General features: G+C 44.2%; 1 protein-coding gene across 2 annotated transcripts in view; it reads right to left on the bottom strand.

Moving 5' to 3' along the window:
• Nucleotides 1-27,423, bottom strand: part of FRAS1 (Fraser extracellular matrix complex subunit 1) — a 514,100-nt gene that overhangs the window by 219,178 nt on the left and 267,499 nt on the right. For both annotated transcript variants that reach the window (XM_066279180.1, XM_066279181.1), the window contains 2 exons: nucleotides 23,357-23,497; nucleotides 19,544-19,687 (listed from right to left, as the gene is read on the bottom strand). In XM_066279180.1, the coding sequence (XP_066135277.1) occupies nucleotides 19,544-19,687; nucleotides 23,357-23,497 (285 nt within the window). The remainder of the gene's footprint in view (nucleotides 1-19,543; nucleotides 19,688-23,356; nucleotides 23,498-27,423) is intronic.

Below are 27,423 nucleotides of genomic sequence, written 5' to 3' on the forward strand. Positions count from 1 at the left end.
ACTACCTTATGACCCAGCAATCCCTCTACTGGGTATATATCCCCAAAACTCAGAAACATTGATACGTAAAGACACATGCAGCCCCATGTTCATTGCAGCATTGTTCACAGTGGCCAGGACATGGAAACAACCAAAAAGCCCGTCAATAGATGACTGGATAAAGAAGATGTGGCACATATACACTATGGAATACTACTCAGCCATAAGAAATGATGACATCGGATCATTTACAGCAAAATGGTGGGATCTTGATAACATTATATGAAGTGAAATAAGTAAATCAGAAAAAACCAGGAATTGCATTATTCCATACGTAGGTGGGACATAAAAGTGAGACTAAGAAACATTGATAGGAGTGTGGTGGTTACGGGGGGAGAGGGAAGAGGGAGAGGGAAAGGGGGAAGGGGAGGGGCACAAAGAAAACTAGATAGAAGGTGACAGAGGACAACCTGACTTTGGGTGATGGGTATGCAACATAATTGAACATCAAGATAACCTGGACTTGTTATCTTTGAATATATGTATCCTGATTTATTGATGTCACCCCATTAAAAAAATAAAATTATTAAAAAAATACTAATTTCGACAGGCAGTGGATGAATCTGCAGATGTGAAACCCGGGAGACATGGAGAGCTGACAGTATTCATTGAAAAAAAATCCATGTATAAGTGGAGTCGTGTAGTTCTAAAATATGTTCTTCAAGGGTCAACTGTATTTCCTAAAAGAAATATCAAAAGAATACAATACATATTATTATTGTTGTTTATATTTATGAGCTGTGACTATATATCAAGCGTTTCACTAATTATTATAAATGTATGATCTCATTTGAAAAGATTAAAGAGGCATTGTTGTTATCCCCATTTGAAAGATGAGAAAACTGAGATCTGGAGGTTAAGTCATTTGCTCAAATACACCATAACCCCATTAACTCCAAAGCAAGACTTTTAACCACTACAGACTTGAAAAAATGAAAAATAATAAGTATTAAAAATTTCTTTTCAAAAAGCTTGTATCAATTTACATCTCCAATGAACCATCCATAGAACTATTTCATTATAACTTTGCCTCCACTAAGATTTTAAAAATAGTAAAACAATCTTGGTTAATTTGGCTGGTGAAAACTGGCATTACATAGTGAGACTGAACATTTTAAAAACTCTTTTGTTTGAAACAACAAAAATGTCCAAAATCTTTTATACTCAAAGAGCTTTCAGCATGGTGGAAAAAAACGACCCTAGATGGATAAGTTCGAATGAGTATAAAATATGTGCAACTAAACAATTTGAGATGTCAACCAGTGAGTTCTTTCTTCATCCACTGTAACTATCTCTCATTGGGCCAAGAAGCATGGGCCATCACGTGCTCCCAGAGAAAGTCATCGGAATCAGACTTACAAAGATACCAAATTCAAAGAGCCCAGCACAGGTGGAGGAAGAAAAAACAAACATGGATGTGCTTTGAAGCTAACAGACCCAGGCCTTTCCCCACCAACACAGCCCCTCCATTCTCCACCTTTGTTCCACAGCCTAGAAAAACTCAACAAGCTGGAAAGGAAGGGGCAGAGACATCATATGATTTGCACCCCCCTGCCTTCCCTCTCAAAGAATAGGTTGGAGGCTGCCCAGTGGAATATTCAAGAATCCAACAGGAGAGTGGACTTGAGCTGTGCTTCTTGCTTTAAAAAGACTGTCTCCAAATTGAGTCCTATGTCACAGGGCAACAGAGACAGAGGCACAGCAGGGTGAGCAAGAAGACAGTGTGTGGCTGACACTGACACAGGACTACCATATTACAAACATTCTACAAAGTGCTTACAGGGCCATGGAAGTCTATAAAAGGGGTATCACCCCATCCTAGAGGCAGGGAAGGCTTTCTCAAGGAGGCTGAGACATGGACACTGAGCGCGAAGTCAGCTGCAAGAGCCATGCAGGACCTAGCTAGGCCGGTGTTGGAATACCCTGTGCATCATGCAAAAGGGGTATGATTTTATCCTGCAGGCAACTGGGGATCAGTTTCTGCGTATTTGTCTTTTCTACAGAGACACCTGTTCTTTTACAGATGTGAATGAGAAATTGTTGTGTGAAAGGTCACTAGTGATGGGAGAAGACATGAGAACCACAACAGAAAACCGACAATTCAATATGAAACCTTTGTGGGAGTGGGGTCTCCACTGTTCTCTCCTTCCTCCCCTCTATTGTGAATACAGAGATCCTTCTCTTTTTTGTTTGATTGTTTATTTTTGTATTTTTCTGAAGTAAGAAACAGGGAGGCAGAGAGACAGACTCTTGCATGTGCCCAAACAGGATCCTCCCGGCATACCCACTAGGGGGCGATGCTCTGCCCATCTGGGCCATTGCTCCATTGCAACCAGAGTCATTCTAGAGCAGGGGTCCCCAAACTTTTTACACAGTGGGCCAGTTCACTGTCCCTCAGACCGTTGGAGGGCCGGACTATAAAAAAACTATGAACAAATCCCTATGCACACTGCACATATTTTATTTTAAAGTAAAAAAACAAAACGGGAACAAATACAATATTTAAAATAAAGAACAAGTAAATTTAAATCAACAAACTGACCAGTATTTCAATGGGAACTATGCTCCTCTCACTGACCACCAATGAAAGAGGTGCCCCTTCCGAAGTGCGGTGGGGGCCGGATAAATGGCCTCAGGGGGCCGCATGTGGCCCACGGGCCGTAGTTTGGGGACCCCTGTTCTAGAGCCTAAGATGTAGGCCATGGAGCCATCCATAGTGCCCAGGACAACTTTGCTCCAATGAAGTCTTGGCTGTGGGAGGGAAAGAGAGAGAGAGGAGAGGGGAAAGGGTAGAGAAGCAGATGGGCGCTTCCCCTGTGTGCCCTGGCTGGGAATCAAACCTGGAACTTCCGTTTGCTGGGCAGATTCTCTACTACTGAGCCAACCAGTCAGGGCGACCCTTCTCTGTTAATATCCCACAGCTGAATTGTTCTCAAGGGGCCTATGCTATGTAGATTTGGCATATTAAGAACTATTAAGAATACTATGACATAGACACACGAAAGCTATCATGACTGGGAATGAAAATCTTGAGTGTCCCTTAAGAAGAAAGACTCACATAAACAAACAGTGGTGTGTCTTCCAGATAATGACTGAGAAAGATCTTTTCACAAATTGTCAGTTTCTAAAACACCTACATAAATGAAAACAAAGTAGCATCTGGCCAAATCAGTAGTACCTAGTAGAAAGTCCCTACCTTTCAGTTGAAAGAAAGAAAAATAATTATTGGAGTAATAACAATAGAAAATTGGGCCCTGGCCAGACAGCTCAAGTTCTTAAGAGCAAAATCTCGAAGTGCAGAGGTTGCCGGTTCGTTCCCTGCTCATGGCACAGGCAGGAACAGATTAATATTGCTCACTCTCTAAAAAAATCAATAAAATAAACATTTAAATAAGGGAAAAGAAAACAAAATTGAGAACTTGGAGGCTTATGAAAAAGGTTGATCTGGGTTGCACCACCTGGTTTTCAAAATGTACTCCAGGCCAAGAGGAGGGCGCGACATGGCTGTGCGTGTGCCACGTACAACCGCCTGTCAGTACAACTGGAGACAATGAACAGAGGAATGCCCCCATGGTCAGCCAACGGCATTAATTATACACTCTAAACATAAGTAAGGATGGTAGGAGCCATCTCCAGGCACTGCAGGCGGTGACTCCGTGTCCTCAGGAACTGCTGTGACACCAGTTACTTCATGCACAGTGAAATCTGTGGACATGTTTTCTAAAAACTAAGCTGATTTGGAGGCAGCTCTTGAATTCTTGGTAGGCGTTGGCCATCTGAAACATTCTCATTCATATTCCTGCTGGACGCACATGCAGGAGCACAGCAGTCAGAGAGCATGTCCTGACTGAAAATGGCAGTATCCCCCAAGAGGCCAACAAACCACAGAGTGACTTTCCCCATAATCCTCCTTGTCCCACCTTCCACTCCCATTCCTCCCCATAGGTGATACTGGGAACAATTTCACAGCTACAGGAGAGGAAGTTTGTACTGTCATTCCTTAATTTGTACCAGAACTGCAGTCACTAAAACAGGGGAACTGAGTTTCCAACCTACCAATCTAGCAGCCCCGCAAGGATTAATGTTCCATCCTAAAAGCTCCATCTGTGCAGTAAGGCATTTGCCTCTGACCCTCCTGTCTACAATCAAGAAGAGACTAACCTCAGAAATGTCTAAATGGTCACTGTGCATCCATTTAACGCTTAGAACCAGTGCCATTGTGGAGGCTGGCTCTCCCCTTGCTACTCAGTAAGTAAATCCTTATTTGTCACTGTTTCAATTACAGTGAAGCGTCTTTAAATATTAAACTCATTAAAGGTGACAAGGGAAGACGAGAGACCTAGGATACATTTATGCTTTGCCGGTTTCAGACTCCTGGTATGAAATAAGCAGGTGGTAGGGGGAAGGGCAGATGGAATTTCAGTTGTTTGTCTATGTGCCTACATGCGAACAAACCCAGGAAATTAGCACTTTAAACAAACAAATTAATGAATGCTTTACAAGGCAGCCTGCAAATGCAGTACTAGCTCTAGCTGAAATAAATACGTTTCTTGTTTTTAAGCCAGCAGAAGATTCCATTTGTTTTGCTAAATATGCACAGCATGCCGATATGCTAAAAATTTAAATAGATAAACAATTAATATTTTGACTCAGCAGCTGTGATATCCTCTAATAAGCCACCCTGCAGCTGTGAGGAAATGACATGTGGTCATCACTGTGTGATTCTTTCTTCACGTCACAAAGGCTCTGCTCCAAGGATCAGTGAGGATTACCCGCAATCATGATGGATGGAAGCACATGGCAATGAAATGTCTTATTTCACGTCTTTGGAGCAAAGTCCAAAAAGCTTGAAGATATTAAAGTCAATGTGTACTGTTGAAGCAATGGCTTTGGATGTTGGTTTTATGGGGCAATGACTCCTTAGCTAATAAATAATGACCTATAAAATCAAATTTAGACACACAGTGAGAGTTTTAATAATGACCTGTCAGTTGATGAAGTTCTTAATGCAACCACATTAAATATGGTTGGAAGCGATTAAAATAATCAGCACTTGTAGCGATTCATCAGGAAAAAAAGGAAATTTCAAACCAAAACTCAAGGCCCTTAAAGTACGCAAAGAACTTGAATTCTGATGCCACTTTTAAGACTGAGAGGGTGCTAGTTGTGAGATAAGAGCGTGGACTCCAGAGAATAACATATGGGTGGCAGAAGAGAAAGAAGCATCCTCTCTCCCCCTCTGATCATGGCTTTGGTCCTAGCCCATCCCTGAGCTCTTATAAATTGCATGTTCTTTTGTTAGAGGCTCTGAATTAGTACAAAAATAATAAAACAAACAAAACTTCCCCTTTATTTCAGTGTCTGTAGCTATTATGTTACTCTGAAAAAAATCATTCACTCCCTCCCCACAAACAAAAACCCCCCACTACAATAGATTGACCTTTAGGTTATATTTCTACTCAGTGTGGACAAACTCACAGATGTGTTGAGAAGGCTGCAGTAGGACCCAAAGGGTCAGACAGTTTGTGGAAGGAGGGGGCAAGAGGCACTGTCAGTATATGAGCAAATCTCTTTCTTTATTTTTGTTGCCAGTTCTTGCTGCCATCAAGGAGACATGACTACCATTTCTGCCCATGCATCTGGATGCCTCATACCTCGCCTCCCATCAGTTTATGTTTCATTCTTGGTTCACTTCCAAAATAGAAAAATGTGCACTTCAGTTAACATTTACTGAACATCACTTGGATGTGAGGCACCACGGACATTACCACAAAAGACAGAGCATTAAGTCAGGCTCAAAGCATTTCTTTGAGGTGCTCACGACAAGGTCTAACGTCAGAAGAAATTTTGCCACACCTAAAATGCAATAGGCATCAAAGGAGGACCAGAGAATATTTATCTAAAAGGAGTAAGAGGGACTTACACTTCTATGCTTATTGGGTGTTTGCAGATGGTGCTGGCTGAAGGCATCCTAGTTAGGGGCGAGAACAGTGTGCACAGGCACAGAGCAGGGGCAGTGGGGAGCAGGGCAGGGCATCCAGCATGCTACAGCTTCAGACAGGAGCCAAGGGAGACCAGGGGACCTTGAAATCCGGGGGAGAAATTTACACTCAGCGTGGTAGGCAATGGGAAGCCATCAACTTCAAACTATCAGTGTATTTTGTAAGCCAAAGCTGATCCTCCAGAAGAGTTACCTTCTTTTAGGAAAGAATGGGGAGAGCTTTCGTGGGGCAGAGCCTTCAGGACAAAATTGAGGCTATCTGAGAAAGATAAGCTTAGGTTTCTCTATCTTAGCAGAGAAAGGGGAATATATTTAAGAGTCTTTGCAAAAGTAGAGTTTCCAAGATGTGCAGTGATTAGCATATGGCCTGAGGGAAAGGAGGAATTAGGTGTAATTCAACTGTTTTGAATTGCACAATTTGAAAAATCAGCAGTAGGTGGAGGAGAAAGCTAGGAGAAGGAAGAAAAGGACCTGGTGGAGGAGGTGGGGACAAGGGGGTGAGTTTCCTTTGAAGGGCTCTGAGTGTGATATTCCTGAGGATCAGTTGTCTATCAGGTAGATAAAAACGAGGGCCCGAGAGGACCATCACGTGTGCACTCACATGGACTCTAAAAAGAAAATAGAAATGAGGATTGCTCTGAGGCTGTGAAAGACACTAAAGTCCCAGAAGGAAGGGGATGGGGAAGAAGAAGAGAAAGAACGATAAAGAGGCTTCGAAGGAGGGAGATGAAGTGAGTAACCAGAAGAGGAAACCACCGCCTGGAAGACCAGCTCACAGAGGTGATGGGGGCAACGGGCGCTGGTCACAGATGGAGGGGCTCCATGGGCCAGAGTAAGGAAGCTCCTTTCCAAAGTTAAAAATGAGGGCAAAGAGGCATCTAGAAGAAAACACAGGGCATTTGAGCGGGAAAGGTAGAAGAGTTTATTGTTGTTTTAATCAGATTATGTTAATCTTTGATACTAAAAAGAAAGCAAAGATGCAAACTGATCTGAGTAAAATGTAAGCTGAGAAAAAGTGTAGGGAGCACAGACGGAAAGGCCATGGTGGGCAAGATGACAAAGCGTCAAACAGATTGTAAACAGTATGACCGCCGAGAAGCAGAGCAGGTCTTACTGGAAGTAGATCAGGTGATGGGCACTGGTGAACAGTGGTCCCCCGGGTGTCTTCTGAAGTGCCATTGCTTCAAAGCCTAGTCCTACTGCTTCACTAGCTGTGAAACGGTTGGTAAACAGATGAGTGCCTCCTATCGCAGTCTCTTGGGCTAGCAAATGCAGATGCTAGTAACCACAGGACCAACCTCTTGGGGTTTCGGTCAGGATTCAATGAGATAATGCATGGAAGGAGCTGGCACATAAAAAGTGCTCAATACACATTGCCTGCAGTAGGTCCGATCAGAACTGACGTCGATAGTGACGATCATGCTTGCATCTAAGTCACAGTTTTGCCTATTACCTGTAAACCACAGAGATGTCCGTATGTGTTAGGAAAGCAGGTAAGTGTAGCCTCAGCAGTACTGCTTTCTTTAGTACAGAAAGGATAACTTAGCAGTCTAAATTTAGCTGTGTTCTTTGAGCATAGACCCTCAAGGCCTTCTCTTCAGTTCAAGCCCTGGCCTGTGTCATTCTTATGAAGATGAGACTTCACTGGGAGCCCTGCCGACTTGAAAGCTTATAAGTAAGACCTTGCTGTCATTACCAAAGCTAGGTAAGATAGTGTTTAGTAAAAGTCACATGGAGAAGAAAACATAAGTTCTTCCTGTTAACTCAGGGAAGTCCAATTTAAGCATGTCATGTTCTTTTATTCTTAAAGGAAAAGTTCAAAATAAATAAATAAATAAACAAACAAACAAACAAATGCCTTGAAATATTCGATTGTCCTTCTGCAGACAGGGTGGCCTCTTAAATAAGACCCAAATTGGGAGAACAAGGAAGAGATAATCATTGAAAGTTCTGGAGAAAGACATTGGATATACAATTCACAGTTCAAACAAGAGGAGATAGGGTGACAAAATGAGAAATAAGGAAGGAAAATGCATTAAAAAAAAAGATAGTTCCTCCTTCTTCAAAGACTTATATGTAAACATAGAGCTCCATGTTTCATAGGACATACTCAAGCTCACTCCATGCTTCCTGGTGCTTTAGCACAAGGGAATGCCCCCCCCCCCTTTTTTTTTTTTTTTTTTGTATTTTTTCTTTTATTTATTTATTTTTTGTATATTTCTGAGGATGGGGATGGGGAGGCAAGCAGACAGACTCCTGCATGCGCCTGACTGGGATCCACCTGGCATGCCTACCGGGGGGAATGCTCTGCCCATCTGGGATGTTGCTCTGTTACAACCGGAGTCATTCTAGCAACTAGGGCGGAGGCCATGGGGCCATCCTTAGTGCCCAGGGTGGATTTGCTCTGGTGGAGCCTTGGCTGTGGGCGGGAGGAGAGGGACCGGGAGGGGGGAGAGGGGGAGGGCTGGAGAGGTAGATGGGCGCTTCTCCTGTGTGCTCTGGCCGGGAATCGAACCCGGGAATCCTGCACACCAGGTCAATGACTCCGACAGGTCTACCATATCATGCTTTTTACTTAAAAAAAAAAAAAATTTACGTTTCTTTTGAAAGCTGATGAACAGGAGACACCAAATCTACCTTCTTTATTAGATCTAGCTAATAACACTGTTCTGTCTTTTTTCCAAATAGCTCCAGATATATGGAAAAGATTTATATTGGCGGATGGGGATCCTCAAACCCCTCAGCGAGATCTTCTGAGAATGGCTTCTAAGATACCTAGAGGCAGAAAAAGCCCAATAGAGATCAGGGGGAACTACCAGCTTTTAGGATACACCCTTAAAGGCTCCAGCACCCCAAAGGGGTCTCATAGGATGCCATCTGGGTCCTGCTTCAATAGTGGAAAGGAAGGTCATTGAGCTAAAGCCTGCCAGGCTTACACACCTCTGCTGTGAGGAAACAGGGACACTGGAAGGTGGGCTTCCCCCTCGCTCCTCTAAGGGAGGGTTCAGTCTCTTCCAGCCCTGCTCCAGCCACCTATGACCTAACCTTGCCCAGAATGCTGGGGTTTGCCACTGAAGGCTGAAGGTGCCCAGGGCCGTCGACCCCATCTACGACACTGTGGACGAGCCTAGGGTATTTCTTCCAAGAAGCAGGTAAACTGATCTCATTTGCACAAGGGCCACTTAAATATGTTTTGCCTGAATAGTCAGGTTCTTTATTCTTCCCTCAAAGATCTCTGTTGTGGGTGTTGATAGTCCTATTTTCTGCTGCTTTGCTTAATATATAGTGTTTCCTTTATTCCTCCTACCTCAATGCCCCACTCATATTTCAGGCTGGGACCTACTCTTAATTTAGAGCTCTCTTTCCTCCTTTTGCCAACTTGTATTATGAATTTACCTTTGCCACCCAGCTTAGGGTATCCCAAGGTTCTCTTTACCAGGCCACAGTCACAGAGCTCCAGGGAAAAGCAACCTGGTCTCAACTCTCCAGGCAGAGGAGAACAGAAGGTCCATATCCACGCATGCTGCAAATGGCTTTTTCCAGTCTACCTGAATCATTACCAGCTAGAAGCAGCGGTCATTGGGACTTGGACATGAGCTGCAAATTATAGAATGGTGACAACAATTCCAGTGCCATACGGACTTTTCCTGTGGGGAACTTTCCTGGACTCCTGCTCCCTGTGACAGCTCCTAACAGACTGAACTGTGGTTGGGTTGCATTTTTCAGGGATTTGGCATGGTGAGGGGGCCAACTTGGACTTGGGGAACATGTTAAGGACACTACTCATTTATGGATTCTTGCTGTATTGGCCAAGAGTTTGCTTAAAGGCTTTTAATCACTGTAAAAAAAATAGAGGACTAGATGAAGAAGATGGGGCACATATACACCATGGTATATTATTCAGATAGGAGAAATGGTGACATTGGATCACTTATAGCGGAATGGTGGAGTCTTGGTAGCATTGTGCGGAGTGAAATAAGCGAATCAGAAAAAAACAGGAACTGCAGGATTCCATACATTAGTGGGACATAAAAGCAAGACTGAGAGGCATGAACAGGAGTGTGGTGGCTATGGGGGGTGGGGCGAGGGAAGGAGGGAGAGGGGGAGGGGAGGGGTAGGGGTACAGAGAGAACTGGATGGAGGGTGGCAGAGGACGATCTCTCTTTGGGTGATGGGTATGCAACATAACTAAATGACAAGATAACCTGGAAATGTTTTCTTTGAATGTATGTACCCTGATTTATTGATGTCACCCCATTAAAATAAAAATTTATTTATATATATAAAAAAAAATTTTTTTAAATGTAAAAAAAAAAAAAAGATAAGGAAAATAAACAAGAAACTGTTAAAAAAATAGAAGACACAAAAAAATTTTTAAAAATTAAAAAAATATAGAGATAGAAGAATAGAACCAGTTGGAATAAAGTGGGAGGTGAAAAAGAAGAGATAAGAACCAAATAAGTGAGTCACACTAAAAAGAAAGATCCTTGCTATAATTACCATACAGTGCATTAGAAGGCAATTATACTGGACATTAAGACCCCAGATTTGAGTCATTCATTCACTCAATATTTCTTATTTTCTACTTTTTTTTTGTGTGTGTATTTTTCTGAAGTTGGAAACAGGGAGGCAGTCAGACAGACTCCCGCATGCGCCCGACTGGAATCCACCCAGTATGCCCACCAGGGGGCGATGCTCTGCCCATCTGGGGCGTTGTTCTGTTGCAACCAGAGCCATTCTAGCGCCTGAGGCAGAGGCCACAGAGCCATCCTCAGCGACCGGGCCAACTTTGCTCCAGTGGAGCCTCGGCTGAGGGAGGAGAAGAGAGAGACAGAGAGGAAGGAGAGGGGGCGGGGTGGAGAAGCAGATGAGCGCTTCTCCTGTGTGCTCTGGCTGGGAATTGAACCCGGGACTCCTACACGCCAGGCCAATGCTCTACCACTGAGCCAACCGGCCAGGGCCAACCCTCAACATTTCTTAATCAGCATCTATGTGTTAGTTGGGCCCTACACTGAGTTCTTATTCCCACTTTAGCAGGACTCTTTCTTGTGAGATAAAATGAGAAGATAGATGAAAAACTGGTTTAAAAATTATAGAATTCCACAAACCTCATTATTTGAATTAACTATAACAAGAAATACAGACCTAGTCCAACTGAAGCCTTGGAAGTCAAACTTAATGTAACATGGACTAGGCAGTAAATTATATCCTGGTAGTCATCACCCAGGTCCACAGAAGGAAAATGGCGAATCAAATCAAATTCCACAAACACAGTGAAATGCTATTTAGCCATTAAAAAAGGCAACTATGTGGATTCTTTGAATATTTGCCAACATATGGAAATGCAAATATTCAAGTGGTATTTAAGAGAAACAAAGAAATATGTAGCTGTTGACTACAACTATCAAAAATACACACAGATATGTTGGAAAAAATTAAAATAAATGTAGATGTAAATTATTAAAACACAGTGTGCATTAATGTTTTTGTAAAGCTTACTGGTTCAATAAAAATAATATAGAGTAGGGCCACATGTACACAAGGCACTTCAAATCAGATTCCTCAGCATTTTAAATAGACTAACAAGTTCCTACAACTTTTCGCAACAGTGCCTTTCCAAACCACCTTGTCATACCAGTCCCTGCTAATCCACCTTTTAATCCACCAATAAAAAAAAAATCACCCTTGAGTCTCTATTGTGTGTAATCAACTGTATTTGGCATCACAGAGCACAACAAAAGGGTTAAGTGTTTGGATGCCAGAATCACTCTCTAGGTTCAAATCTTGGCTCTCTATTTCCCAGCTTTTGTCATTTTGAAAAAGTTACTTAGCCTCTCTGTATTTCAGTTTCTTCATATGTAAAATGGAAATCAAATCGGTGTCTGCCTTGGAGGGTCACTGTTAATATTAAATAGCAAAATGCATTCAAAGCCTTTAGCACAGTGCCTGTCACATAATGAACTCTCAGAACAGCTGCCTATTATTTGACACCCAGAAGCAGTCCTCAAGAGAACCTGAGCTCATCAATGCCCAGTGCTAGGTAAGTGGTAGAAATGATCAGCATACCAGGAACCACAGTGTGGGAGAGGCCAAGAGAAAGCTGGTCCTGTTCTGGAGGGAATCTGAGCCAGGCCATGAGAAATGGATGGGTAGGAATTTGAATCAGAATGAGGTCGTAACAGCTACACGGGAGGCCTCTTCCCTTCCTCCCAGGTTCAGCCCCGAGCAGCTACAGCAAGATGGAGGGTGGTGCCAGCCCAGGTCTCCCACAGGCAGGAGCTGCTGGAAAACAGAATTGGCTCTCACCTCTCTGGCTTCCAGTCACCGTGTCTGGAAGCAGAGAGCCGGTACACTGGCTCAAACAGGGCTGCTTCCCAGGACCTTAATTATGTTCAACTTGAACTGTTTTTTTCATTACTTCGTGTGGTGGTTCTGTCTGCAAATTCCAAAACAGCGATCTCTTGTTCCTTTAATCTGGGCTGCAACTTTCTTCCCACTTTTTTTAGGGCCCTCTTTCAGAAATTATGGTAACAAATGGAGAAAATCATGGAAGGGGATCAAAAGGGTATTATTTTTTGTTAATGATTTGGAAGAAAACTGTTAATAGGTTTTCTAACCAGTCAACAAATGGCTTCTTGCAGGTTCAGCAAGTGAACACTACTCAGACTCAACACTGGAGGATACTTACTGATCACTCTCTGGTGCTCTTCAGCAGGCAGAGAGGCAAGCCTGAGTCCCATCAGTAACCCCTCTGCTGGCTCACAGAGAGGGAAAGGGAGGAGGGAGGGAGGGAGGGAGGGAGGGAGGGAGGGAGGGAGGGAGGGAGGGAGGAAAAAAGGAAGAGAAGGAGGAAAGAAATGGCAAAAGAAAGGAGGGAAGAAAGAAGGGAAGAGGGGAGGGGTGGGAGAGAAGGAAGGAAAGAGGGAATTCCACAATCTGAAGACGGTTCATTATTTCATCTTACGTTTAGGAAGATGCCAACAAATTGCTCAACATATTTACATCACCTAGTCCAGGGCTTCCCAAAGCTTTTTCTGCAAACCACTGGTGAGCTTTGTGAGAGGTTATGATAAATGACGGGAAGGGTATGCAATGAAATGTCTGGGAAATGATGCCCAGCCTCCTTCATCTCAGAGATTCACAATGCACATCTATTTACTTAAGGTTCTGAGAAATCCTGCAATAAAGAAAGTTGCTTAAGCTACTGAACTCAGAGGTTTCCAAATGCATTTAGCCAGGAGTCTTTTTTGCACGTAACACTTATTAACCTTTGCTTGGAACTTGAGTACCATGGATTACAATGTGAAAATGCTCAAAGTAGTATTTCTTCACCGTTATGTCTCCTTTCACTTACATTCTGGTAGAGATTAATGAGGAAACAAATCAGCATTTAAAAAACTGACTGCATAAGCAAGCAAGTTTTAATCCCCCAGAACCCTACCACTCTAACAGATAAGCTGTTTAAATTTTCCCATCTTCCCCTCTCCAGTAACACTCTCACATCAAAGCATACCTGTTCCATTAAGCAATTCCACAAAGTCCAAGGCATTTATTATTATTTTGCATTTGGGTATTTCTCACATTTTATTTTCTTTCTTTTTTTTTTTGAATTTTTCGAAGTGAGAAGCGGGGTTGGGGGGGGCAGACAGACAGACTCCCGCATGCACCTGACCAGGATCCACCTGAAATGCCCACCAGGGGGTGATGCTTGGCCCATCTGTACATTTTCTTTTTAATTTTCACCATCTTCTATAAAGAGGAGATTGTCCTACCTGACCAGGTAGTGGTGCAGTGGATAGAGTGTTGGCCTGGGATGCTGAGGATCCAAGTACAAAACCCTGAGGTTACCACCTTGAGCGCAGGCTCATCTGGCTTGAGCACGAGGTTGCCAGCTTTAGCATAGGATTATAAATGTGACCCCATGGTCGCTGGCTTGAGCCCAAAGGTCGCTGACTTGAGCAAGGAGTCACTGGGAGCCCTCCAGTCAAGGTACGTATAAGAAAGCAATCAACGAACAACTAAGGTGCCACAACTACTAATTGATGCTTCTTCATCTCTCTCCCTTCCTGTCTGCCTATCCCTGTCTGTCCAGCCCCTACTAAAAAACAAAAAACAGGAGATTGTCCTGATATGCTAAGATTGTGCGTTCAATCTCATATCTAGGTACATCAACCAATCAGTACATAACTAAGGAGAATGGTAAATCAATGTTTCTCTGTAAAAGTAAGTAAATAAACAAATAATTTTACAAACAAGAGAAAAGCTTTAGCTGAGAAAAGCAGAAAGTACCTCAGGCTTTGGAATTTTTAGGTAATTTGAAATGTGCACAAAATACTAAGAAAAATATTCTATGAATAGAAAACCTGGATTTCCATAACTCTTCACCATGCCTACTATAATCTTATCTGCCCCTGCTTCTCAGTTCATTTATCTCTGTTGAAAACCTTCAGCCCTGGTCTAACTCTCACAAACTGTATATTTGCTTTGATAAACCTGAAGGGGAACCACACATATGACGTCTCCATATGTGATAACACATTGAGGTTTTTGGACCTGTTCCCAGGATGTGTTTATTCTGGGCTATGTGATAGATTAGATGTAATTTTCTTTCTTAAACAGCCAAATGCAATTAAGAGGTCTGTGATGATGATCTTAGGTAAGGCTCAGATAAATTATAAATCCTATGAGTAAATCCCACCCCCCTGCAAAGCTCACAGGTGATAGAGGAGCTGACAGGGCCCTTCCCCTGGGGCTCCCACTGTGCCAGAGCATCCCGAGGATGATGGGAACACTCCACAGATGGCGCTGCCTGGGGCGGATTACTTCTGCTTTGTCTACCATCACAGGCCTCTTCCAAACACCTTCCTGAGATTAGATAAAAGTCATTGAAATGTTCCACGAGGTTAGTTAACTATGACCTGACTCAAGCAACACTGCAGTTAAAAAAAAAAAGATTCCAGGACTTTAAGTTCAGGGTAAAATAAAGATAGAAGATAAACTCCTGGTGGTTCCCGTAAAAAGCAGACAAACAAACAAAAAACCTATTTAGGTCTTCAACCTCTTCCTAGACAGCTATGCCTGGATGTCCAATGGTTTCCCAGTGTTCAACTTGTCCAAATTCAAGCCGTTATATTCCTATTCTAGCCCTTGGTAAGTGGCACTCCCATTCCGCAAGTTTACTTGATCAGAAACCTGGAAATCATCCCCCAAACTCCCTCTCTTAGCCTCCAGGGTTAAGAGGTCAGCAAATTCTGTTGCTTCTACAGTAATCTCCCCTTATCTGCATTTTGCTTTCCCTGGTTTCAGTAACCCTCAGTCAACCACTGTTCAGAGTATTAAATGAAAGAATTCCAGAAGTAAACAATTTATAAGTTTTAAGTGGCATGCCATTCCGAGTAGCATGATGAAATCTCGCGCCTGTCTATACCATCCAGCCAGGAATGTGAATAATCCTTTTGTCCAGCATATCCACGCTCTACACACTACCTGCCCCATAGTCACAATAGCCTTCTGGGTTATGAGACTGATGAGGTACATCACTGCCTTGTGTTCAAGTAACCCTGATTTTACTTAATAATGGCTCCAAAGTGCAAGAGTGATGTTGGCACTTCAGATATGCCAAAGAGAAGCCATAATATGCTCCTTTTAAGTAAAAATATATATAAAGAAAGAACACAGTGTTTATCTATACTAGGTTTGGTACCATCTGCAGTTTGGTACTATCCACTGAGGGTCTTGGAATGCATACCTTGCAGATACGGGAAGACTTACCTGACAGGTTGAACCATATGAAATTACCACTGTTTGACCACTTGTGCCCCCAAAGTAGCACCCTCACATGGGTCAACCTAGTATTTAATTAATATTTAGTGAAGCCATGTCCTTAGCAATTTTCTCATTAAAGGCCTTCATCTTCCATTTGGATTCCTACAATTACTTTTTCAAAGGCCTTTCTGCTCCCTGCCTTGCCTTCCTGCAAGTAATCTTCTGCAGCTCTTTCTCTTTTTTTTGTTTTCCTTGTGGGAGAGACAGAGAGAGTCAGAGAGAGGAACAGATAGGAACAGACAGACAGGAAGGGAGAGAGATGAGAAACACCAATTCTTCATTGCGGTTCCTTAGTTGTTCATTGATTGCTTTCTCATTATGTGCCTTGATCACGGGCCTTCAGCAGACTGAGTAACCCCTTGCCCGAGCCAGCGACCCTGGGCTCAAGCTGGTGAGCCTTGTTCAAACCAGATGGGCTCGCGCTCAAGCTGGCGACCTCGGGGTCTCAAACCTAGGTTCTCGGCATCCCAGTCCGACGCTCTATCCACTGCACCACCGCCTGGTCAGGCTGCAGCTCTTTCTCTTGACGGAAATGTGACCATGACACTCCTCTCCTTAAAAACATTCAAGAAACCTCCACAGCATTGATGACAATGTTCTCCTTAAACAGAAAATACAAAGGCCTCCCGACCCGGCCCTGCTTCCTTCTGCTTCAGGTCCGCCACTCCCACGCTAAGGACAGGCATCCTCCTTAGCGTTCCATGGGTGCTGGGACAGATAACAACTCTGGCTCATTTCCTGGAATGTTTTCCCTTCCAAATCCCCAAACCCCTTTCAATATTTCAAAATCATCTCAGTTATGAAATATTCCAGAAAGCCATCCATACCTACTTTACACACACACACACACACACACACACACACCCCTCTAGTCTGGGCTGCAGTACCCCAGGCTTATCTCACATCCACAGCAGTAGCATATTCAACACATATCCCCTTCCTTCTTGCACTGTATGTTCCTGTGTGTGTGTGTGTGTGTGTGTGTGTGTGTGACAGAGAAAGAAAGAGATATTGAGAGGGACAAACAGACAGAAAGGGAGAGAGATGAGAAGCATCAATTCTTCATTGCGGCACCTTAGTTGTTCATTGATTGCTTTCTCATATGTGCCTTGGCCTGGGGGCTACAGCAGACTAAGTGACCCCTTGATCAAGCCAGTGACCTTGGGTTCAAGCTGGTGAGCCTTACTCAAACCAGATGAACCCACACGCAAGCTGGCAACCTCGGGGTTTTGAACCTGGGTCCTCCGCACCCCAGTTCAATGCACTATCCACTGCGCCACCACTTGGTCAGGCTACACTGTATGTTTCTCATTTGACTTTGCATCCCCAGAGCCCAGGACTGTGCCTGGCATGAAGCATATGCTTAATATATGTTTGATGAAGCAGTAAATGATTAAATGCGTTACAATGCTACAGAGAAAGTGGGAGGTGTTTGAAAATGACATAAATTTATTGAAAAAGTAAAATTGAGATCAATACTCTTCTCTCAAAGATCAACAACTGAAATTACTGGTCAAATTTTTCTATACTAGACACTCATACACCAGTCTCCATTCAACACAGGAGTTCCAAGCACCAGTAAATGGCTGTCTTATTTAAAACCTTTACTTAATATATCTAATGCCCAGGACAGCCAAGGTTTATCCCTTTCAGCATTTTTAGTGGGACCTGCTCATCTAGGGCTAGGGTTTTCCAGAGGCATTAGCTTAGTCCCATGATTCTTCATTCTAACGGTCCCCTGTTAGCCTTAAAAAGTTAATGCACTCCTGCTTGACCTGTGGTGGCGCAGTGGCTAAAGCGTCAACCTGGAACGCTGAGGTCACTGGTTCAAGATCCTGGGCTTGCCCGGTAGAGGCACATATGGGAGTTGATGCTTCCTGCTTTCCCCCCCTTTCTTGAACATTGGAGAAAGCAGAGCTCATCAAAATTTTAAAATTTCCAATCTCTTTATATAAACATTTATTTAAAAATTTTCCCCCAGCATAAGAATTTTAAGGTCCACATGCTGGATAGGTTGGAAGTGGAAAAGCCACAGTGAGGATCCTGCCTTCTCACTCCTCTCTCTGACTAGAATCTTCCCTCGCTCCAGCCCCTCTCCTGCACGGCTTGCACGTTTCCTCCGGCAACACACTCTTAAGCAAGTCACCGTCCTCTCCAAAACTCTGAAGGCTCTTTGCCCATGAAATTCCATTCAAACTTTTTTGTCCAAAATTGTGAGTTTTGTATGCTTTGGTTCCAACTTAAATTTTCTAACTGTTTCACCTGCTATGCCTTAAAACAAACCATGTTCTTCATTCAGGATGAACGCCTCGCTGGCCATCAACGGCCCACATGCTTTTCCTGTGCCTCCCTCCTGGTGGAGCCACACCCAGAAAGTCAGCCTGGCCTCCCCCTGTCCAACTGAATCCTAAATATTCTTTAGGAAGAATTTCAGGTTCTACCTCTTCCATAATGTCTTCCATATCTTTTTCTTCTCTCTCCTCTGAACTCATACAACAACTGTTTTTGTTTTGTTTTTGCCCTGAATTCCAGCAATTTTGGCTATTGACAGCGCAGTCTTTCTAGGATATAGATTTTGGACCCCAATGTGTATAGCAAAGATCATGTACAAAAAGGAAGAAATCCAAAGACCATGGCATCACCAGCTACACTTGGAGCACTGTCATCGACACGCTGTGTCCCTGCCACCATTCTGGACAGTGCTGTCCCAGACTGGATGTACCTGTCCATGCTGTGACCTGGACAGGCCACACCTCCTCCCAGCCCAGGGACAAGCCCCACAGCATGTCAACCCCTCCAGGATGCATCCAACCAGGTTCTGACCCTCTCACTTTTCCCAGTGCCCAGTGGCATCCCAGAACACCTCCCAGGCAAGCCCTTCAGAGCCCTAACAACTGCTGCACAAGCAAATCTCAAGTTCCTCCGAAATTGGCAAAAGTGTGTCAAGAAACATATAATGACCCACTAGCCTATAAATTGCTCTTTCTAGACTCTTACCTCTTTGAGGAGAGAGTCATTGCCTTATTCAGCATTTTTATTATTTTTATTCTGAGCATCTGACCATAAGTAGATACTCAAAGATACTTGCTGCATGAACGAATGGATGAGCACCAACACTGTAAGAAGCCTTCATCATCATCTAAATTTCATGCTAAATATCTTAATTTGTTTCTTTTTTGAGATCTGAGTTCTAAATGAGAAGGAAAAGTCCTAACTGCTGAGGCAACTGATTTACTTTGGGGTTAGTCTCCTTAAATTTTGGTGCCTAGGGCTGATGGCAAATGTTCTCCACAGCAATGGGGCAGGAGATAATGCAGACAAGAGGGAGAGAGCCTTCGAGATTGTTTTGAAAATACATTTTGCCATCTTAAGCTGAACTATGTCACATGCATATAAATGTACTATTCTCATGCCTCCAATTTTTATTAATATGAAGTTCTAACTTTTTTTTAGAAATTGCAAGAGGCTTATTAGCAGACTTCATTTGAATCTACCAATATTTATTAATGTCCGACAGGCAGCAGTGAAGTGAGTTCCCAGACATGAAACAAATGTCTCCCTAAAGAAACAGCTCTTAATTGCCTAGCAAATGACAGGTACAAGGGCCTTCCAAAGCCTGAAATGAAGAAGCCCCCGGCTTTGCCAGTGGTTCTGAGACAAGGAGGAGACACCACTCACCAGCACAGTACCCCACGGGGTTGAGGAACTGCTCTTCTTTACAGCCGGTCCTGCAGGTCCCACCATTAATAGTGACATGAGGGTGACAGGAAATGCAGTCCGAGTCTGACGGGCCATGGCACTGCCTGCAGGTGGGGTGGCATCCTGGGGGGGGGGGGGGAATGGGAACCAGGATTGGAATTACCAGCTCAGCATGTAAATACATGATGTATGTAACACAATCCACAAATTACACTCAGAGCAGAACTCAAACACTTCTCACCTTTTGCAGATTCCTGGGCAAGCCTGGTGTACCTTTAAGCCTGACCAAGAGAAGGCATTTTTGAAGCCAATGAAAATGCCACCCATGAATAGAACACGGAATCTAGAACCATAAAAATTAGAGTCATTGGCCACACGTGCCAGAGGGGCCAGCCTGACCATCCCCATCTATGTAAATAAGAAAGTTAAGTTCAAAATGACAAAGCAGAAAGGTAAGCGGTAAGACTCACCCTCTCCAAAGTGCCACGATTGAGAGAGAGCAAGGTAAGGAAAAGAGGGAGACGTATATCACTTCTCAGAATTCCCCGCGGGCAAAGGGGGAACCTTACACAGCGATGAAGGCTGAACCCTCTCCTAGGGTCAAATAGCAAAACTCTGGTGCCTGTTTTAGTAGCAATTCCTAATTCAAATACAGAGGTCAGAAAAACTCCTCTTCCTAGAGGTGATTATAGCTGGGTCTGAAGTTCAGTTGCTTAGATAAAACTATGCCGAAGCTATGTTTCCCCAGGAAAGCCGCCAAACGAACAAGAGGCCCTGCCCTGCTGCAGACCGAGCGGGCGCAGCGGTGTAGGCAGTAAGACGGGCTGGCCAGGGGCGGGGGCAGCTGCAGCTGCTGCACGGGTCCTGCCAAGGCCGCAGCATGCACAGCACATGGAAGGAGATGTAAGGGTTTCTCTGCGAAGGACCAGGAGGTCTGAGCAGGTCTGACTCCAAGGGGAGGAGAGATGAGGACCCGGACCTGGAGGGAACTTGCTAGAACTGAGGACAAAGAACTCCCTTCTGGCACAGAGCTGGTGAAAAGCAAAGGCACAGATTTTGAAAAGAGCCAATGCCTTCTTGCTTCTGCTGGCAAGAGACCAAAAGAAGATAAGGAGTTATATATTAAAAAAAAAAAAAAATAAGCAAGTAAGAAAACTGCTGATTAGTAGGCTAGCATGAACTGTCACCCCTTCTACATTCCTGTGGCTCTTAACTTTGAAAACCCTCATCCAAAAGATACTGGTGTTCTAGAGATGGTTCCCACCTCCCAGTGTTTCCTCCCTGCAGGAATATTTGCAGTGACCGGTGGCCCTGGCATTTGTGGCCCCGGCCACCTGCCAGCTTCAAGCCCTGGCGTTTGTGGCCCCGGCCACCTGCCAGCTTCAAGCCCTGGCGTTTGTGGCCCCGACCACCTGCCAGCTTCAAGCCCTAGCATTTGTGGCCCCGGCCACCCGCCGGCTTCAAGCCCTGGCGTTTGTGGCCCCGGCCACCCGCCGGCTTCAAGCCCTGGCGTTTGTGGCCCCGGCCACCCGCCGGCTTCAAGCCCTGGCGTTTGTGGCCCCGGCCACCCGCCGGCTTCAAGCCCTGGCGTTTGTGGCCCCGGCCACCCGCCGGCTTCAAGCCCTGGCGTTTGTGGCCCCGGCCACCCGCCGGCTTCAAGCCCTGGCGTTTGTGGCCCCGGCCACCCGCCGGCTTCAAGCCCTGGCGTTTGTGGCCCCGGCCACCCGCCGGCTTCAAGCCCTGGAGTTTGTGGCCCCGGCCACCCGCCGGCTTCAAGCCCTGGTGTTTGTGGCTCCGGTGACCTGCCGGCTTCAAGCCCTGGCGTTTGTGGCTCCGGCCACCTGCCCGCTTCAAGCCGGCAGAGGCACAGGCAGAGCAGAGTTAGAGCTACTCAGACTTCACCCCCAAACAACTTCACACACACACTACCCACTGGGCTAGTGCGAGAGCATTGGAGTACAGACAACAGATTTCAAGGACAACCCCAATGACACTGAAACCAGAATCGCTCCCCCTTCTGAACATGATGGAGCATTCAGAGGAAAGCAACCCACCAGGGGCCTAGCGAGACTAAAAAGGTGCTAGGGAAAAAGAATATTCTGGAAGAAGTCTCATATTGATCTTCAATCATCTAATCCATGTTCACATTAAATTTCCTCTTTGGAGTTTAAGGCTACATGAATCTAACAAATATTAATTTATTTTATTTTATTTTATTTATTTATTTATTTATTTTTTTCTGAAGCTGGAAACAGGGAGAGACAGTCAGACAGACTCCCGCATGCGCCCGACCGGGATCCACCCGGCACGCCCACCATGGGGCGACGCTCTGCCCACCAGGGGGCGATGCTCTGCCCATCCTGGGCGTTGCCATGTTGCGACCAGAGCCACTCTAGCGCCTGAGGCAGAGACCACAGAGCCATCCCCAGCGCCCGGGCCATCTTTGCTCCAATGGAGCCTTGGCTGCAGGAGGGGAAGAGAGAGACAGAGAGGAAAGCGCGGCGGAGGGGTGGAGAAGCAAATGGGCGCTTCTCCTGTGTGCCCTGGCCGGGAATCGAACCCGGGTCCTCCGCACGCTAGGCCGACGCTCTACCGCTGAGCCAACCGGCCAGGGCAATTAATTTATTTTTAAACAGTTTACAAATTTACTACCTGTTTTTCTGATGCTAGAAATACATGTAATATAATTTTGTAACATTGGGCTTTTTCCTGTGAGCTGATTTCAACCAGTGTATTTTTAGAAATAAAATAGTAAACATGATAGAAGCTATTTAGTCTTTTTTCCCCACTGTAGATACAAGAAAACAGTGCTACAATGAGGTGCTTAAATTTTAGTATTTTGTCAATTTTAATAAAACTCAACATTTATCTCAACTAGTAATTTCTAGAATCTCTGTCAATGAAATATGAAAGTGCTCTTTAAAACATACAGGACTGACCTGTCAAAGAAAAAAATAAATACCTCACTCCTTTTGCTTTATTATATTAGGCTGTAGCCAAGGAAAGTGGGCTGAGAACTGCCGAGGTCACGCCAAACGCCTGATCCCACACAAATGCATTCGGGCCTGCGGTACTCTGTCTCCATGATGACTACCATCGAATCCAGCCCTCACTGTGTGCTCCGGGTAAAGTGGATTCTAATTTTTCACTGCTTCTATGCCTCCTTATTAGAAGAACTGAATTTCTCCTGTTCCCTTTACTCCTACAAGTTCAAGGTAGGGATTTACAGGCCAACCCTTTAGCCCAGGGGTCCCCAAACTTTTTACACAGGGAGCCAGTTCACTGTCCCTCAGACCGTTGGAGGGCTGGACTATAAAAAAAATTATGAACAAATCACTATGCACACTGCACATATCTTATTTTAAAGTAAAAAAACAAAACGGGAATAAATACAATATTTAAAATAAAGAACAAGTAAATTTAAATCAACAAACTGACCAGTATTTCAATAGGAACTATGGGCCTGCTTTTGGCTAATGAGATGGTCAATGTCCGGTTCCATATTTGTCACTGCTAACCATAACAAGTGATATGACACGCTTCCGGAGCCGTGACGCGTGCATCCCGCGTCATCGGAAGTAGTACTGTATGTGAGCAACGCTGCGCTTTTCACTGACCACCAATGAAAGAGATGCCCCTTCCGGAAGTGCAGCAGGGGCTGGATAAATGGCCTCAGGGGGCCACATGGGCTTTAGCCCATGGTATGGCAAGCTTTCTAATTATAGGGTCTGGATGCACTGTGAAGACAAAACAGGGGTATTGGGAATATGCCCCAGCATGCTGCACACTCACCTGTACAACTGCCTCCCTGGTTGAAGTACCCATCCGGGCACTGGAAGAGGCACTGCCCATCCATCAGCACATGGGAAGGCCAGCAGGCTGTGCAGTCATGCGGGCTCTTCCCTACACAACCGAAACAAGACTGGTGGCAAGCTAGGAAGATGAAGCAGAAAAGATAATCAGGAAAGCCACCACGTGACAAGTGTGGGAGCTCTATCTCTCCAGTTAGCGTTCCTGGGTCAAAACACATTCTGCACATTCATTTCATCTTCCCAAGGACACATCTCACATCCAATGCTATGTTATAGGTACCCATAGGTGCAAAAAGAAGTGTGGACGCAAAGAGAAAGAAAACATCTCTGCTTGCCTACATCAGCCCTTTAAGGGTAAAAGGAATATTTACATCATTGCCCAAGTGTGTCCAGTGTATTAATGATGCTTTTTTTCTTTTCTGTATTTCTGATACTTTGACATCGAGGCCCTGGTGGTTCTGGAGAGACTGCCCCTCTCAGAGTTAGCTGATTTCTAGAGATGGTACATGACTAGGCTGCGAGTATGTCTTTTGTATGCACACTAATCACTCTAAAGTCCATACACCCCTCACATCCTCTATCAGGGTTCACACTCAGGACCACTATCCTCCTGCCCCAATCACTCCAATGCCAGGTACCAGACAACGAGAAAGAGCCCCTACACCCTACAGCCCACTGAAATTATTCAAACTAGCCAATCCTTTACCTGTTCACCCCGCCTCACTTATTCTTTCCTGCATCTCCCCCTCATCCCCTCTGCCTCCTGACTGCCCTGTGGCTTCCGTGTGGCCCCTCTGTGCAGTGCTGTGCCCTCTCCTCTTGGGGACTGGGACTAACAAGCTATGTGCTCAACAGCAATTGTGTGCTAATCTGTTAGCCTTACCACACCTGAGTAATAATATACAATATAACTTAGACCGTGATACAGCCTGATATTCGCCTCCAGTCGTTCATTCACATGTGACCGACTGTCATGGGAGCTAGGTACTGGCAATGCAACAGTAAGAACTGGTTCTTACCCATGTAGATGGCCCCCTGTATTTAAGGGCACCTTCTGTCCAATGGACACGATCCCCTCAAAGTCTCCTCTGTGCCTCCTCTGCTACCTGTATCAAATACCCAGAAGACTCACAAACCAACAACTTGGAAGACCCGGATATGATTTTACACCTCTGTGGTCTCCATTTCCACCGTGCCCCAACAAAAAGGTCACCTACAATCTTGGATATGCATGGGGCTAAAATAAGCAAGGATGCCCTGGTCCAGTAGAGTACCTGGTGTTACAGTGTTAAACCCTTGTTATATGGCTGGTTTGTGGCTGCTGTCCAAAGCCTTCTAGTGTTCCCCTCAGCCGTGGCCTGAGCCTCGCACTCTCACTCATCTATAACCCAGCACCTAAAGGGTTAACACCGGTACCAGTAAGTCCCAGGACCCTGTCCTGATCTAAGGCCAGTACCCGTTCTGAAGGGGCAGTTCTCATGCCTTCCTCCTTGATAAATATTTTAATTATTATCCCCAAATACACTGTATAGCTTTATATCTGTGTAACAGTATTTATTACTATATGAAAATCAGAGTGAGAATTGCAATTTAAAAATAATTTCTTTCCCCCCCCCCTAAATGGCCTTGTTAATAGCTTTCTTAGCACAAGTCACAGAAATTTTTTCCTAAGTATTTTCAGAATCACTGCAAAGTGATTTCATCTTTAAAATATAAACAGTGTGGGGACTGTCGGAGGGGTAGGGGGCAAGGGGAGGTAGAGGGAGACTTGAGTTGGGTGGTGCACACACCATGCAATATACAGATGACGTATTGTAGAATTGTGCTCCTGAACCTGTACGACTTTATTAACCAATGTCACCCCAAAAATTCAATAAAAAATTGCAAAAAGAAAAGAAAAAGAGATGTAGAAGCAAGATCAGAGAGATCCTTGTGTGCTTGTTTTTTTTTAATTTTTTTTTATTTATTCATTTTAGAAAGGAGAGAGAGAGAGACAGAGAGAGAGAGAGAAGAGACAGAGAGAGAGAAGGGGGGAGGAGCTGGAAGCATCAACTCCCATATGTGCCTTAACCAGGCAAGCCCAGGGTTTCGAACCGGCAACCTCAGCACTTCCAGGTTGACGCTTTATCCCACTGCGCCACCACAGGTCAGGCTGAAGATGGAGGAAGGGGTCATGTAAGTGGCCCTTAGAGGTTAGAAAAGATAAGGACACAGACTTTTTTCCTACAACTCCCAGAAGAAGGCAGCCCTGCTGACACCCTGATTTTAGCCCAGTAAAACCCCTGTCTGACTTCTAACCTATGGACCTGTAAGACAATAAATATGTATTGTTTTAAGCCTCTAAATTTTTTTTAGTTAAAAAAAAAAACAAGTAAATTGAAGTTTAAGCAAATATTATAAAAGAAGGGTACACATTAGCTATTATTTAAGACATGTTTAACACAAAAATGAAACAGCATATAGTGGAAAGTCAGGTGGCAATGTTTCAATAACAGCTAATTATACTGTCAACACAAGCTTTCCAGGGTAATCTGGAGAAAGCAATGAGAAGCAACACAATATTTTCTATTTAAATACACTTTCGGTAATACTAATATGTTTATATTAGACTTTACAAGATTGCTAAAATCCCTACTTCTTCCTGTTATACCTCTCTAACAAATAGGAAATTAAAGCATATCATTCTGAAATGGAAAATCAGAGATACAAATCAATGTATTATGAGCATAGAGCCTATTTTATTTCATTCCATTTGGTCACAAAGTCAATGTGATAACCTGGCTCAATGAGAACAAAGATAGTATTGAATTCTCAAAAGGAACGCAAAGAGGACAAAGGAGTCGAATGGCTGATGGACCAAGAATCCCAGGAGAAAGTCCCCTTGCCACCCACTGGATTTTAGAAACACACCCCAGTGAACATCGCCGTGGCAGACGTCAGAACTGCCTTCACTGGAATGTTTATGAACCAAGTAGCCAATGAGCCAGGCAGCTGCCTTGTGGCACAGAGGGGAAAGGATAAGCTGGGGACCACCCTCTCCAAGTGCCCTTTCTCTACATGCTCTGTTTCTGTTAGCACAGGCATCTCTATCTGTGTCTTTAAAACCAGCTTATAAAACTTCAGTTCTGTGCTGGTTGTGGAAATGTCTCCATCATCTCAGTGACTTTTATGAGGCTTGGTCATTCCATGGAGGCTGATTTCATAGCAAGACTTCTGGTCTGAAATCTAAGATCCTTCAAGGAAGGGTAAGTTCATTACAAACTACAATATGAAAGAGATACGGAGGAAGGTCTATGAATCATTTTTCCACTAGTACTACAGTTTTAGACAGTGGCTTTCCAGTTGATGGCTAAATATTTTCAAAGAAGCAGAACTGAGCTGCTTAAGCACTAAAAGTATCCTTAGATGGTTGTAAAGTCCAGCCAACTTGATGCCAGTAAATGATTTACCTAAAACATTATTAATTTGTGTTCATTCTATTTTCTATTTAAATTTCAGACAGCTAACACTACTACTTCTTTTTCCCCCTTTTAATGATATAAAGAGTAGCCCAGCCTCCCTAGTTTCATATCGTATAAAATTTCCTGGGTTTTCATGTCATGACAATTTTGAGGCAGGCTTCTCCCATATTATGATGTAAATGTGAAAACCCTCTAGGACAGTGGTCTCCAACCTTTTTTGGGCCACAGGTCGGTTTAATGTCAGAAAATATTTTCACGGACCGGCCTTTAGGGTGGGACAAATAAATGTATCACGTGACTGAGACAAGAATCAAGAGTGAGTCTTAGACGGATTTAACAGAGGGAATCTGGTCATTTTTTAAAAATAAAACATCGTTCAGACTTAAATATAAATAAAACGGAAATAATGTAGGTTATTTATTCTTACTCTGCAGACCGCTACCAAATGGCCCGGGAGTTGAGGACCTGCTCTAGGATATACCGGAAAAGTACTGTCATCAGAAGCAAAAACTGAAACAAGTGAAGTCAAATAAAATCCATCTCCCTCTTTCCCTCATCCTCCTTTCCTTTATTCTCATTCTTTTTT

This window comes from Saccopteryx bilineata, chromosome 5, assembly GCF_036850765.1.
Source record: "Saccopteryx bilineata isolate mSacBil1 chromosome 5, mSacBil1_pri_phased_curated, whole genome shotgun sequence".
NCBI classification, from domain to species: domain Eukaryota; kingdom Metazoa; phylum Chordata; class Mammalia; order Chiroptera; family Emballonuridae; genus Saccopteryx; species Saccopteryx bilineata.